The 13,547-nt window shown below is 38.9% G+C and overlaps 1 protein-coding gene across 2 annotated transcripts; it reads right to left on the bottom strand.

The window, feature by feature from the left end:
• Positions 1-4,497: 4,497 nt before the first annotated feature.
• On the bottom strand, positions 4,498-11,157 carry LOC115218908 (zinc finger protein 708). Of its 2 annotated transcripts, none has more exons than XM_029788909.2 (2): positions 10,767-11,157; positions 4,498-6,036 (listed from the first exon to the last, which is right to left on the bottom strand). In XM_029788909.2, exon 2 carries the CDS (start codon positions 5,714-5,716, stop codon positions 5,021-5,023), a length of 696 nt encoding a protein of 231 aa, XP_029644769.1. In that variant the 5' UTR covers positions 5,717-6,036; positions 10,767-11,157; the 3' UTR covers positions 4,498-5,020. The 2 variants fall into 2 exon arrangements, with proteins under 2 accessions (XP_029644769.1, XP_029644768.1); XM_029788908.2 differs by having other exon boundaries at positions 4,498-6,045.
• Between the last annotated feature and the right edge of the window lie 2,390 nt (positions 11,158-13,547).

A 13,547-nucleotide genomic window follows, 5' to 3' on the forward strand; every position in this document is an offset into this window, starting at 1 on the left:
TGTACCTCTCCTGCTAAATATTGCTGTTGTTGTTTAACCCTAGGTCAGCTTTGAATGAGCAGGCCTATGATCAGACACATTCCAACCAAGACTACATTATCCATTGAATTTTTTCTAAGACAATGGAAAGTGGAAATCTGGCTGCTATTTTTAGCAGCTCAAGTAACCCCATTGAAGATATCAAACATTGAAATGAACTGACCCATGCACCATATACTTTCTTTTGTACTCTAAACACAAGGCCTGAGATTTCGGGAGAGGAGGCCAGTTGATTAGATGGATCCCAGTATGCAACTGGTACTTAATTTTTTGACCCCGAAACGATGAAAGGCAAAGTTGTGCCAAGCTAGTGCCCATTTTAAAATTTTACAATAATTCTTTCTACTGGAAGCACAAGGCCTCAAACTTGCGAGAAGGGATTAAGTCGATTACATCGACCCCAGAGCGTAAACTGGTACTAATTTTATTGTCCCTGAAAGGATGAAAGGCAAAGTCGACCTCGGTGGAATTTGAACTCTGATTGTAACAGCAGATGAGATACCATTAAGCATTTTGCCTGGCATGCTAACCATTCTGCCAGCTCGCCACCTTAATGACAATAATAATAATGCTTTCAAATTTTGGTTCAGGGAAAGGGATAAGTTGACTTTAACAACCCCAGTGCATATCTGGTACTCATTTTATCAACCCTGAAAGGACAAAAGACAAAGTTGAACTCAGAATGTCAAGCTTTTGGAAACAAAAAAACTATGAGGGTATCTCTTTGAAAAACACTCAGCTCTACTAAAGATTGGTGGAGGCGCGTGGCTTAGTGGTTAGAGTGTCAGCATCATGATTGTAAGATTGTGGTTTCGATTCCTGGACCAGGCAACCCGTTGTGTTGTTGACTGCAAGGCATTAACGAACCTGCCAGTTTGCCGTCTTAGCTGAAAGAAATGTTGGTCTCAAATTTCGACACAAGGCCAACAAGTTTGAGGGAGGGGGCAGTTGATAACATTGACTAAATTCTATGAAATATTTTACCTGGAATGCTAATGATTCTACCTGTTCACCTTCATCGTCATCATCATTTAACATCCGCTTTCCATGCTGGCATGGGTTGGACAGTTCAACATGGAGCTGTCCAGACTCCCAAGTGACCGCTGTGGCATGGCTTCTACGGCTGGATGCCCTTCCCACTTAACAGAGTGTGCTGGGTGCTTTTTACCTGCCAACAATAAAGGGGTTCCCTCACAGAGTGAAGGGTAGATTGAAAAATGCTTGGGTACAAAGTGTGATATTGCATGGTTGCGAAAGACAGGTACTGATTTCAGAGGATGTGAAAAAAGGTTAGAGGGGACTGAAGCAAACAAGATGTGGTATATGTTTGTTGTTAGTGTGAGTGGATGACAGCAGAGGAGTTGACAGAAAAACTGAGTTTTATAAGGGGCCATTCCCTTTCTCATTATCTCCACCATTAATTGTATAGTCTTCATACAAGCTAACACAAAAATTATCATTCACATCATCATCGTTTAGCGTCCGCTTTCCATGCTGGCATGGGTTGGACGGTGCAACTGGGGTCTGGGAAGACAGAAGGCTGCACCAGGCCCAGTCTGATCTGGCAATGTTTCTACGGCTGGATGCCCTTCCTAACGCCAACCACTCCATGAGTGTAGTCGGATGGTGCTTTTTACGTACCACCGGCACGGAAGCCAGTCAGGGCAGCACTGGCAACAGCCACGTTTGGATGGTTCTCTTATGTGCCACCAGCACTGAATCACAGTGACAATTTCCATTACAATTTCACATACTACCTAAACCACCTCTACTACTATAACTCCCAACTAGCCTCCTTATTGACCCCTAACCATTAAAATTTATTTTCTCCTCTCACTATTCCCTATCTGAATACCTCCCCAATTCCCCCACTAATACACTTAGCTCTCCACAAAATGTAAGATTTCTTCCCCAAAGACGGAGGCTCGTATCATCCGACAATGGAATCAATTTACAATCAATATCTGGACCACCAATCCCCCAGCAACAGCTGTTGGGGATCTTTTCAGTTTGAACGGCAGTTTTAAAACACTTTTAAACTTGGTATACTGGTAGAGTGTGTTTATAAAACATCTTTTTCTCTTGGCTTTATTGAGAAAATTCTATAGTTTGTAAGATATTTGTTGTTGTTTTTTCTGCAATTTCAACCAATCAATGACGTCTATAGAGGTGAAAACATTGTGCCATATGAATATGTCCCTCGTTTAAGAAACAGATTGGGTTTATTTACATTTCTGAAAAAAAAAAGATACCCTTCCACCTAACCCTAAAACAGATTGAAATGCAATAGATCGATTCTAGGGTCATAATCATGGGTGACAATTTCATATGACACCGCTAAGAAAAAACTGCCGTTCAAACCGAAAAGATCCGCTGTTGGATTTGTAATACTCGTCTTCAATGCTTTTAGTGTGTAAGAGAGGAGAACTGAACTGATAGAGACATGTGACGTATGAAGTGGATGAGGGTTGGGAAAAGAAGAGCCAAGTGGTTGAACTCTTTAGCATTCAGCTTCCTCTGGCAAAAGTAATGCTTATCGATTCACATCGTTTTGAATTAATTCTGCATTATCTTGTAGCTTTGAGATTTCAATTATGTGATTGTATAGTTTTAGAACGACATTGTAGGATAGGTGTGAAAGGCAGGATCTGGCCACTGTGAACACAAAACAGGTGGAATACTTAGGCTGGATATGGCTGGTTTAAACGCTAAATGGTTTAGTGGAAGGAATTTGTGAAAGAGAAACTCCAAGGAAGACGTAGGTAGAAGCAGCAAAAGCTGATCTCGGGATGCTTAACTTCACTAAGGAAATAAGGGACCACAACAAGTGGCAAGATGCTGCATTAAGGAACACCCGTCCAACCCATGCAAACACAGAAAAGCAGATGTAAAGATGATGATTAGCACAAAGTGACAAATTTGCATTGTTTATCCAATATATTCCAGCTTTGCAGGACCTCCTAGGTTAGTGAGATCATTGTGCCAGGTAGAAACACCACTGATGCTATATTCCTGGTTTGGCAACTGCAGGAGAAATGCCTAGCCAAAGATAAACCCCTATATTTGGCTTTCGTGGACTTGGAAAAAGCCTTTGACAGGGTCCCCCGATCCCTTATTTGGTGGCCAATGTGGAAACTGGAGATTGACGAATGGTTAATAAGGGCTGTACAGGACCTATACAGAAAGGCCGTTAGTAGGGTTAGGATTGGCAATGAATATAGTGAAGAATTCCGGGTAGAAGTAGGGGTCCACCAAGGATCAGCTCTCAGCCCCCTCTTATTCATCATAGTCCTCCAGGCAATAACAGAGGAATTCAAGACGAGTTGCCCCTGGGAGCACCTCTATGCTGATGACCTGGCCCTCATAGCAGAATCACTACCAGAACTAGAGAAGAAACTTCTAGTGTTGAAGCAAGGTTTAGAATCAAAAGGCCTTAGAGTCAATGTAGCAAAGACCAAAGTTCTAGTAAGTAGAAAGGTGAACACATCACACACCCTTTCAGGTAGGTGGCCTTGCTCTATCTGTAGAAAAGGTGTAGGTAGAAACTCCATAAGACGTACCCAGTGTAAGCTATGAACGCATAAGAGGTGCAGCAACATAAAAAGGAAGATTAACGAGAAGATAGCTTTCGTGTGTGGCAGATGCACAGGGGCAATAGACACCACAGATACTCAGAAAACACATTTCATCACATGCCAGGGGGGAGAAACTAGAAGTAGTCGAACTGTCCAACCTATGCCAGCATGGAAAACAGACATTAAACGATGATGATTGTGGCTGATGTGCAGTTTCAACATCAGTAAGTTGATGTCTGAGGGTAAAAAATATTGGTAGGTGGGGACTAGATGTAGCTTAATAAAATTGGTGGCTGTTGTCAGGGGTACATCAGCTGTTATAGTAGCTGTAGAAAACTTAGAATAAACAGCATGTCTGTGAAATGGTGAATTGTTTGTTGACCCTTCTTCCCCCATTCTCCAATTCAGTTCTGACAGAGCAGAGAGACCAATGACCAAGACATTCCAGCTGAGACCTTTCCTCCAGGCAAGGTTGTCAGTGTGTCCATTTGTATGAAGGTAGGGAATGGTTTGAGGCAGATTTGGCTGCTTTTTCTAGCTGGTCTGACGAAGCTCACTCACTGACTCATGAGTCAGTGAGTGTAGTTTGTTGGTGAGTCTTTGTTAATTAGGTAGACATCATCATCATCAGACAGCTTTTATTAGTTCATATCTTTGTTGATATGGTCTAATGAGGTTTTTTCTATGAGTGAGCACCAACTCTTGTATCCCCAAAACCAGTACTCTATATGGTATTTGAAGTTAATAGGGATCAGAAACTGACGAGGCCTAAAGGGTTTGCTAACATAAGTTATTCACTGCAGAGCTGAAAAATCCTTTAAAAAAAAAAGAACAAATACAAACAAAAAGGAAAACACTCGACTCAACAAAAGGCACAAAAATAAATGAATAAAACAAAAAGGAAATGTAATTTTATTCCCCTTATTCACACCTGTTTGGTGAAGTGACCCCTATGATACCAGAGACTGGTAAGGTCTGGAGATAACAAGTGTCTTTTTTTTTTTCTCTTCTTTTGTCTTTAGCAAAGCACCCTACATCACAGATCTGAAATACATCACACACACACGCACACACACACACGCACACACACACACACACACACACACATACATGCATACACACACACACTCAGTCAACTTTAAATATAATCCCATAGGTTAACAGTGTGTAACATTACAATCCTTGATTCCTGTTTTTTTTCTTCCCAGGAAATGAGAGCCACAACATCACTAAACTCTTTATCAAGATATAACCCTAGCCCTTACACTGCTCAATGGAATCAAACTGGGGTTGGTTTTTCTGTTTTGTTTGTTTGCTTTTTTTGTCATTAAACAGAATCTTTTCTGCAAGTGGGGCCTCACCCTTCCACAAAAGTGGAGGAACAATAAAATATCAAGGGAACTGCCTTAGGTGTTCCTTGTGTGCACACGTTGGTGTTTTTTTAAATCACTACTTTGAGAATACTGTGCAGGACACATTTCACATTTGAATGGTTTTTCACTGCTATGGCTCATTCGATGTCGCTTCAAGAGACTGTATGTAGAGAAAGCAGCCGGACAAACTTCACACTGGAATGGTTTCTCACCCGTGTGTGTCCGGTGGTGCTGCTTCAGTGAAGAATTCCGAGAGAAAGCAGCCGAACAATAATCGCATTTATAGGGTTTCTCACCGGTGTGGATCATGCGATGTTTCTTGAGGTCACAGTTTTGGGTGAACGCTGCTGAACAAAGGTCACACTTGAACGGCTTCAAGCCCGTGTGATTCATGTGGTGACGTTTGAGTAAACTACGCGTGGAGAATGCAGACGGGCACTCTTCGCACTTGAATGGTTTCTGCCCTGTATGAGTGAGGCCGTGTTGTTTGAGAGAACTGTTGCGCGAAAACGCCGCCCCACACGTGTAGCAGGTGAACGGTTTCTCCCCTGTATGAATCATGTTGTGTTTCTTTAGATCACTGCTCTGTAAGAACGCAGCAGAGCACACATTGCACTGGTATGGTCGCTGACCCTCATGGATCAACTTGTGCCGTCTTAAGAGACTCAACGTTGATAGCGAAGAACCACAGATCTGACAGTGACACATCTTGACCAATACATCAGCCATGTTGTATCGAGAAAGTTAGTGGACCACGTCAGAGTGGAGGGACACAGGGCCTGAAACGCTGTTGTGATTGTCTGAGAGTGGGGTGGGGGCTATGTTCTCTCCTGCTTGAGAAATTTTAAACAGCCGTAGGAAGATTACCAGTCGTAGCCGAGGAATCAGTTTGATTAGTTTCTTGTATATTTCCCAGAGTTCTTTGTAATTTGTTGTCCTTCAGTTTTGGCACTTTATGAGGTGGATTTCATTAGGGGCTGGTGTACTTGGTGATTTTCTTCTAGAATCTTCCAATCTTCCATGTCTATACAACCACTGAGAAAGCCATTCTGACACATCTGAAACAGAAGAAATTAGATTCATCAAAAATATGCAAATATCATACTTATTATTATTAGTAGTAGTATTAGTATTATTATTCCACTGAGGTTGACTTTGCCTTTCATTGTTTTGGGGGTTGATAAATTAAGTGGCAGTCAAACATTGGGATCACTGAAATCCACTAGGCACCCCCACTCAAAATTTCAGGCTTTGTGCCTATTGTAGAAAGCGACAGAGATGTTAGCTCCCCAGGCAAAATGCTTAGTGGCATTTTTTCCGTCTTAACCTTCTGAGTTCAAATTCTGCCATGGTCAACTTTGCCTTTTGGGGTTGATAAAATAAGTACCTATTTCTTTACTACCCACAAGGGGCTAAACACAGAGGGGACAAACAAGGACAGACAAACGGATCAAGTCAATTACACTGACCCCAGTGCGTAACTGGTACTTAATTTATCGACCCCGAAAGGATGAAAGGCGAAGTCGACCTCGGCGGAATTTGAACTCAGAACGTAACAGCAGACGAAATACGGCTACGCATTTCACCCGGCATGCTAACAATTCTGCCAGCTCGCCACCTTATAAAATAAGTACCAGCTGAACATTGGGGTTGATATAATCAGCTTGTCTCCTCTCCACAAACTGCTGGCCTTGTACCAAATTTGAAATCATTATTGCTGTTGTTGTTGGTAAGGTGGTGAGCTGGCAGAATCGTTAGCATGCTGGATGAAATACTTTGCGGTATTTCACCTGTCGCTCCGTTCTGAGTTCAAAATCCACCGAGGTCAACTTTGCCTTTCATCCTTTCAAGGTCAATAAATTAAGTACCAGTTGCATACTGGAGTCGATTTAATCAACTGGCCCCCTCCCCTCAAATTTCAGGCCTTGTACATACAGTAGATAGGATTATTGTTGTTAGCTAGAAGAATTATTAACACGCTGGGCAACATGCTTAGTGGCAGTATGTTCTGAGTTCAAATTCCACTGAGGTCAACCTATCCTTTCTGGGTTGATAAAATAAGTACCAGTTGCATATTGGGGTTGATGTAATCAACTTACCTCGTCCCCGAACTTGCTGGCCTTGTGCCAAAATTTGAAACCAAGAATAACTAACTAGCACAGGGACAAGGTTACAAATTTCAGGAAGGAGTTTGTCAAATCAACCCCAGTACTTGACTGGTACTTTATTGAACTCAGAAGAATGAAAACCAAAGTTGACTTCGTCTGGATTTGAACTCAGAATGCAAAGAGATGTAACTGAATATCACTATCGCTCTACAACTTTTGCCAATCTACAACGCTTTGACCCTTTCGTTACCAACCTGGCTGAAACCAGCTCTGAGTACAAATGTCTTGTTTTGATAAGTTTTGAATGAAAATCTTCCACCAAACCTTAGTCACAATTTATGTTCCTAACACTAGATTAACGATAACTCAGTTATTTTACTAAATTCTTTGTTATATTTAAAATTAATTAAAAGAAACACAGAGCATCTCAACAGAAATATGGTAACAAAAGGGTTAAAATATATAATAGAGAAGCAATTCTTAAATCTTTTGATACCAACCTGACTGAAACCAACTCTAGCTCTGAGTACAAATGTCTTGAAAATCTTCCACCAAACCTTAGTCACAATTCATGTTCCTAACACTAGCCGAATGATAACTAAGTTATTTTACAAAATTCTTTGTTATATTTTAAAGTAAATGAAAGAAACACAGAGCATCTCAACAGAAATACGGTAACGAAAGGGTTAAAAACAATGCTAAGAGATTTAAATGGTTGGCTGAAGATGTGGAATATTGGCAGAGCAAGGACCATAAACTAAGGCAGAACATAATATGTCCAGAGTGACAAATAAGAGCAAGTTGATAGTGACAGGTACCTATGCGAGAATTGGAGTAAGAAGGTAAACTTGAAAAGATAGAGCTAGGCTATGTCAGTTTGTCAGAATATTTGACTAAGAAGAAAGCTACACAGAGATGTACTGAACTGCAGGTCTATCCAACCCACACAACAGTTCCTTCCCTTCCTACATCTTTCCTTGACAAAAGATTTCAGTCAGAGAGATGTGCTGGATAACAGCAGACCTAGCCAACCCACACAACAGTTCCTTCCTTCCTCATGTCTTTCCTTCAATTATTAACCTATAACTGAAAACAGATAACTTCCTTAAAGTTACTCCAGTTTTTGCTGCCCAACTCTAGGAAGGAGGGAGAGAACAATGGATACAGCATAAGCAATAGTTTCCAACATGACCACAATACCAACAAATTTTGGGATAAGGGAACAGACGATCCAACTGACACCAGTATCAGACTGGTGTTCATTTTATCAGATACAGAAAAATGAAAGACAAAGTCTTAATGTTCTTCAAGAAATTCCATTCCCGTCTTAAGATGTTTCATAGGACTACTAACTCACTCCTGTACGTAACTAGTACTTCGTTATATCAACCCTGGAGGAATGAAAAACAAAGTCGATCTTAGTGGGATTTGAACTCAGAATGCAATAAAGGCCATTACTAGGGACTGTAAAACATTTTTCTCTGACGCTCTCCCGATTCAGAGAGTTCAAGTGATTCACCGTTGTGACTGCAATAACGAAAGTACACTCAACGTGACAGGTCACCGATTTTATATAATGACAATGAGTGCAACACGAGCGACAAGTGTGCTGGAAGCAATTTTCAGAGTTTGTACTTCGGAAGGTTCGAACTGTGCGCAGGTCAGGATAACCTTTCGGTTTTCCAGCAGTCAATAAGAATGTCAACAGGGGCGATGAGATCGATAAGTGGGGGGCTGTGCAACAATTTGATGATGGAATGTCAAACTAGGTGGGTGCTTTAACGTAGCAATCTGTTGGCTTTTACGGATTTGTGTTCGAATCCGATCGGGCTGTTTGAAAAAGCTTCTAGCACCGAGGGACAGATGTATACCATAGGCATTGTAAAAAAAAAAACGGATGTCAGGAATTCAAAGAAAATCTAAATAAACTGCAGTCGAATAGAATATACAAGCGTTATGTAAATTATATATACACACATTTAGTCCCAGGTTAACTCACACTGGGCAGACCTATTATCAAAAGCCGTCCAACCTTGACCAACACGTCTTTTTACGAGTATTTGAGACTACCGTATCTGGAAAATATCTGCCACTTCTAGACGGTCGAGCAATCACACAGAGGCTCTCCCTCGTGGGGCCCGAGATGTGTTCGAGTAAAACATATTCATACATACAGATATATATTCTTTTACAAAATACCTATACATGTGCGTACACATGGATTTGAATATGTGTTTCACTCGATTCAGGAATATATAGACATACGAGTGTGTGTGTATGTGTGATTTAAAGCTATGACTGCGCTTCGGGTTCGAATCATAGGCGCTGCATAATATAAAATAATAATCATTTCAATAAAATGTTCCTTCACTGCTAGAAACAAACGCACGGTCTCCTCACATTCAACCATCTTAAGAAACATAAAAAAAAGATATGCCACACTAAATAATGAATCTAGTCCCTAATATACAAAAGACAGAACGGTTCTGGTTGACTTCCTTTTGGATGTAAAGTCTCCTCGACCAGGACTGACCTGGAACTCAACAACCCAAATACAAGGCTTAAAACTACATTACAGCGTATATTTTACCTTAATCCTTAGACTATAATTACATACATTAATCCATATCCTTCCTCAAAAATTTAGAATCCTAAATATAAAAGAAAAACACAAGAAAACCTGATCAAATAACAAAATTAATTGGGTTTTTAATCGATTTATTATTTTGCTTAAGACATTCTGAATAAAACTTGGATTTATTTTCCCCACAAGATGTACAAGACTTAATACAATTCTATAAATTGTGTTGTCATTGTGCACAAACCATATACTGTCAGTAAATAAACTACTTCAGTTATCAATCGTTTAATTAAACTGCCTAATTGCCTTTATAATTAGTTATATTTAAATGGAATGTGTTGTTTTATTTCTCCCCTACCGTCCCTAACTAATATTTCCGTTGACCCCAAATTCAGGGCCCGTGTTTCAATGTCACAACAAATTATAGTTAAGGTTACATTTGGAATAATTAAACATTAACAACAACATCATCGCCTTTATTTGCCACAAGGACAACAAATGATTACAAACAACGACTGTCAGCCTTGATCCAGCAGACGGACGACGTACGACTAAAGGCGTTCCAACCGTGACCATTTATTTTGTCTCCTTTTTTTTTATATTAGGGACTACATTGTCTAATGTGTCCTTCTTTTATTTAAGGAAGGATGTGATTTGAGGAAGATCTGGCTGCTATTTGTAGCATTATAGTTGGTCGAGCGGCTGTGTAATGGTTCCATCGCTAGAAATAGCAGCCAAATTTTCTCAAACGACACCCTACCATCTTGAAAAAAGGACACGTTACGTAAGGGATATATATATATGGATATATATGTATATATATACCCAGGATAGTTGGTCACGGTTGAAACATCTGTCGCCAAGAATCTTCAAAAACCAGGTTTGACCTGCGGTTCAACAACAGGCAAATGTTATTTTACTTGTTGTTTAACCCCAGGCTTGAGTTTGAGTATAACAGACTTATTATTATAGATAGACACTCCAGTCGTGACCATAACCAACAAGAACAAATGTGAGCAGAAAATTTTAGACAAATAAAATGAAGTGTGTGAGGATAAAAAAAAAAATAGCTGTAAATAATATTTCTTACCTGTCAGGGATCAATTTTCTTCAGCAATTATTTCCAGGAGATGCCGAGGAGGAGGAGGCTTCAGTGAAGAGGAAAGGAGACGTGGAGGAAAGATTTGATGGTGTAAAGGCTACACAAGTGTCTTTTAGCAATTGCAGATGATAGAGAGAAACTCTGAGTACCGTCGACGTGAATCATCAGCTTCTTTCCTATTTAAACACTGCACTGTTACATTGAGTACTCCTTTCGCCTCGACTCGTTCCTTCTCCCGTTCGTATCTACAAACCTATGTATGTATGTATGTGTGTGTTAAGAAAGTCAGATGTGTTTGTTTTCGAACGGGAACCTATTCAATGGGGGGACTTGACACCGCCTTACGGGGAGACAACTCATGACCATGACCGACATACAGACAGACATCTACATAGAATATATATTTAGCTATGTAATGTGATATATATATATATATTTATGTGTATATATATATATATGTATGTATTTATGTATATATATATATATATATGTATGTATTTATGTATATATATATATATGTATGTATTTATGTATATATATATATATGTGTATTTATGTATATATATGTTAGAAGTATTGGGGGTGATGTACAGATTTAATACATATGAAAGAAAAAGGTGTTCAGAATGCTGGATGGTTGTAAAAATATATATATTTATTTACATATCACAAATATATATATTTTTACAACCATCCAGCATTGTGAACACCTTTTTCTTTCACACACACACACCACACACACACACATATATATATATATATATATATATATATATATATATATATATATATATATATATATATATACATATATATATATATATGTGTGTGTGTGTGTGTCTAATTAAACACGAAAGTGTTTAGTTACAAAGAAATTATTTTTAAAATCTGCCGGTCAAAGCGAAAAGATCCCGATTTTATACTCATATGCATTGTTTATTAAATATTGATGCATAATCTTTATATCATATGTGTATATATATATACATATAAAATATATATGACAATTTATTAGAAAAGTAGATAGATAGAGAGAGAGATACAAAGATAGATAGCAAGAGAGATTCACTTTGTTTCCTCCTCTCCTTCTATCTATCCTAGGCTTCTCTTTGACTGTCATATTTTAAACCACTTTCTCTTAATTCTTTGTTTCTCTAGCAACCTCTCCCCCCACTCTCTCCCTCTCTGCTCTTCCAATTCTCTAATCCTTCTTTTGCTTATTCAGTCATTCCCTCCTACTCACCCCATCCTTTCTCTTCCTCCTACTCTCTCTGTATATCTGATATCCAACTTGATGTCGTTATCCAACCGTCCATTTATTGATTTTAATTTTCGATTTTCAAACGATTTGCTTAAAATTATTGATTTCTTTTGACAGAGGGAATGAGGCCTAAGGAGAGGAAATAAGATCTGTGAAGTGCACGCTTTTCTCAAGGCTATCAGCAATTAGCTTAACATGATTAAACGAATTTTTCTCTAGAAGTAAAATAATAAATTTTGACATATAGGCCTAGGGGTCATACGTTGTGGCGGAGATGGGGAAAAGATGTAGTCTTTATATAGATTACACATAAGCTAAATGGATCCCCATTACTAGAATTGTGGTTTTTATAGTGACAACAGTGTGATTCGAACTCAAAATGAAAGGGGACCTAACCGCAAGATCCCAAAACGGATCATTTTATCCGCCGTACTACCAATTTTAATACCGCCATCCTTATAATAATTGGTTTTAATATAGGCATAAGGCCAACAATTTTAAGATGGAGATAGTCAATCCTATCGACTCTGCTATTATTTTATTTTATCAATAGAATGAAAAGTGATTTTTTAAAGGATTTGAATGCAGAACGGAAAGAACTGTACGAAATACTGCCCAGCATTTTGCCGTTTTAACTTTTGTCAACCTATCGGCCTCACCTCTAATAATTCTTTCCACTATAAGTATAGAGGCGAAGAGAGGAGTAGTCGATTATATGGACCTCAGTATTTAACTGGTATTTTATTTATTCACCCCTGAAAGAATAAAGACAAGCTGACCATAGCGGTATTTGAATTTTGAACATAGAGCCGCAAGAGATACAGCTAAGCATGTCCGATGTTCTAACTATTCTGTCAACCCCGTCTCCTTCATTAGTATAGTCAGACAGAGGACCACATTTTCCAATGGGTTTTTTTTTTTTTTTTACTTTTCTGCACTAATGCTTCAGAGAAATTGAAAATAAGGCCATTCCTAGTGTACTATTCAGAAAAACCCAGAGCCTTGAAGAACATTAACAAGAATTGACTCAGAGAGCCTCCAGCAGAAGGCCTGGGTTTTGAGGAACCTGTTAACTGTATGGTTTACTGATGAGTTTCTTGTTATTGTTTGTGACTATCTTCTTCCAATAATAATCTATATAAATTTCCCTTAAGTTTTGATAATGGTGTTGGAAATAGACTCATTGCAATTAGACCTTGTATGTCTGGGTAACCAGTAACTCAGCATCACGGAAGTGTTCAGCTGTATTTCTAAGAGTAGATCTATATTTTATGTAGAAGCCACCTCACATTCCATCACATTAAAACAATATATATATTAAACCTGACATTTTTTTTTACCAAACAATGAAAAGAACAATTTTGCGTATATGTGAAAGTATTTCTAACGTATTTTTTATTTGCATATACAATAGTTTGTCTGATGTATGGTCGAATATGACCTAACATAAGTAATGTATATAGCAGAAAAAAGTTTTTAGCTGACGTTATATCCATAATAGGCGCAGG

This window comes from Octopus sinensis, linkage group LG14 (assembly GCF_006345805.1).
Source record: "Octopus sinensis linkage group LG14, ASM634580v1, whole genome shotgun sequence".
Taxonomy (NCBI): Eukaryota; Metazoa; Mollusca; class Cephalopoda; order Octopoda; family Octopodidae; genus Octopus; species Octopus sinensis.

Excerpts from the sequence above, each read along its gene's own strand:
- LOC115218908 (XM_029788909.2), bottom strand. The coding sequence starts at position 5,716 with ATGGCTGATGTATTGGTCAAGATGTGTCACTGTCAGATCTGTGGTTCT.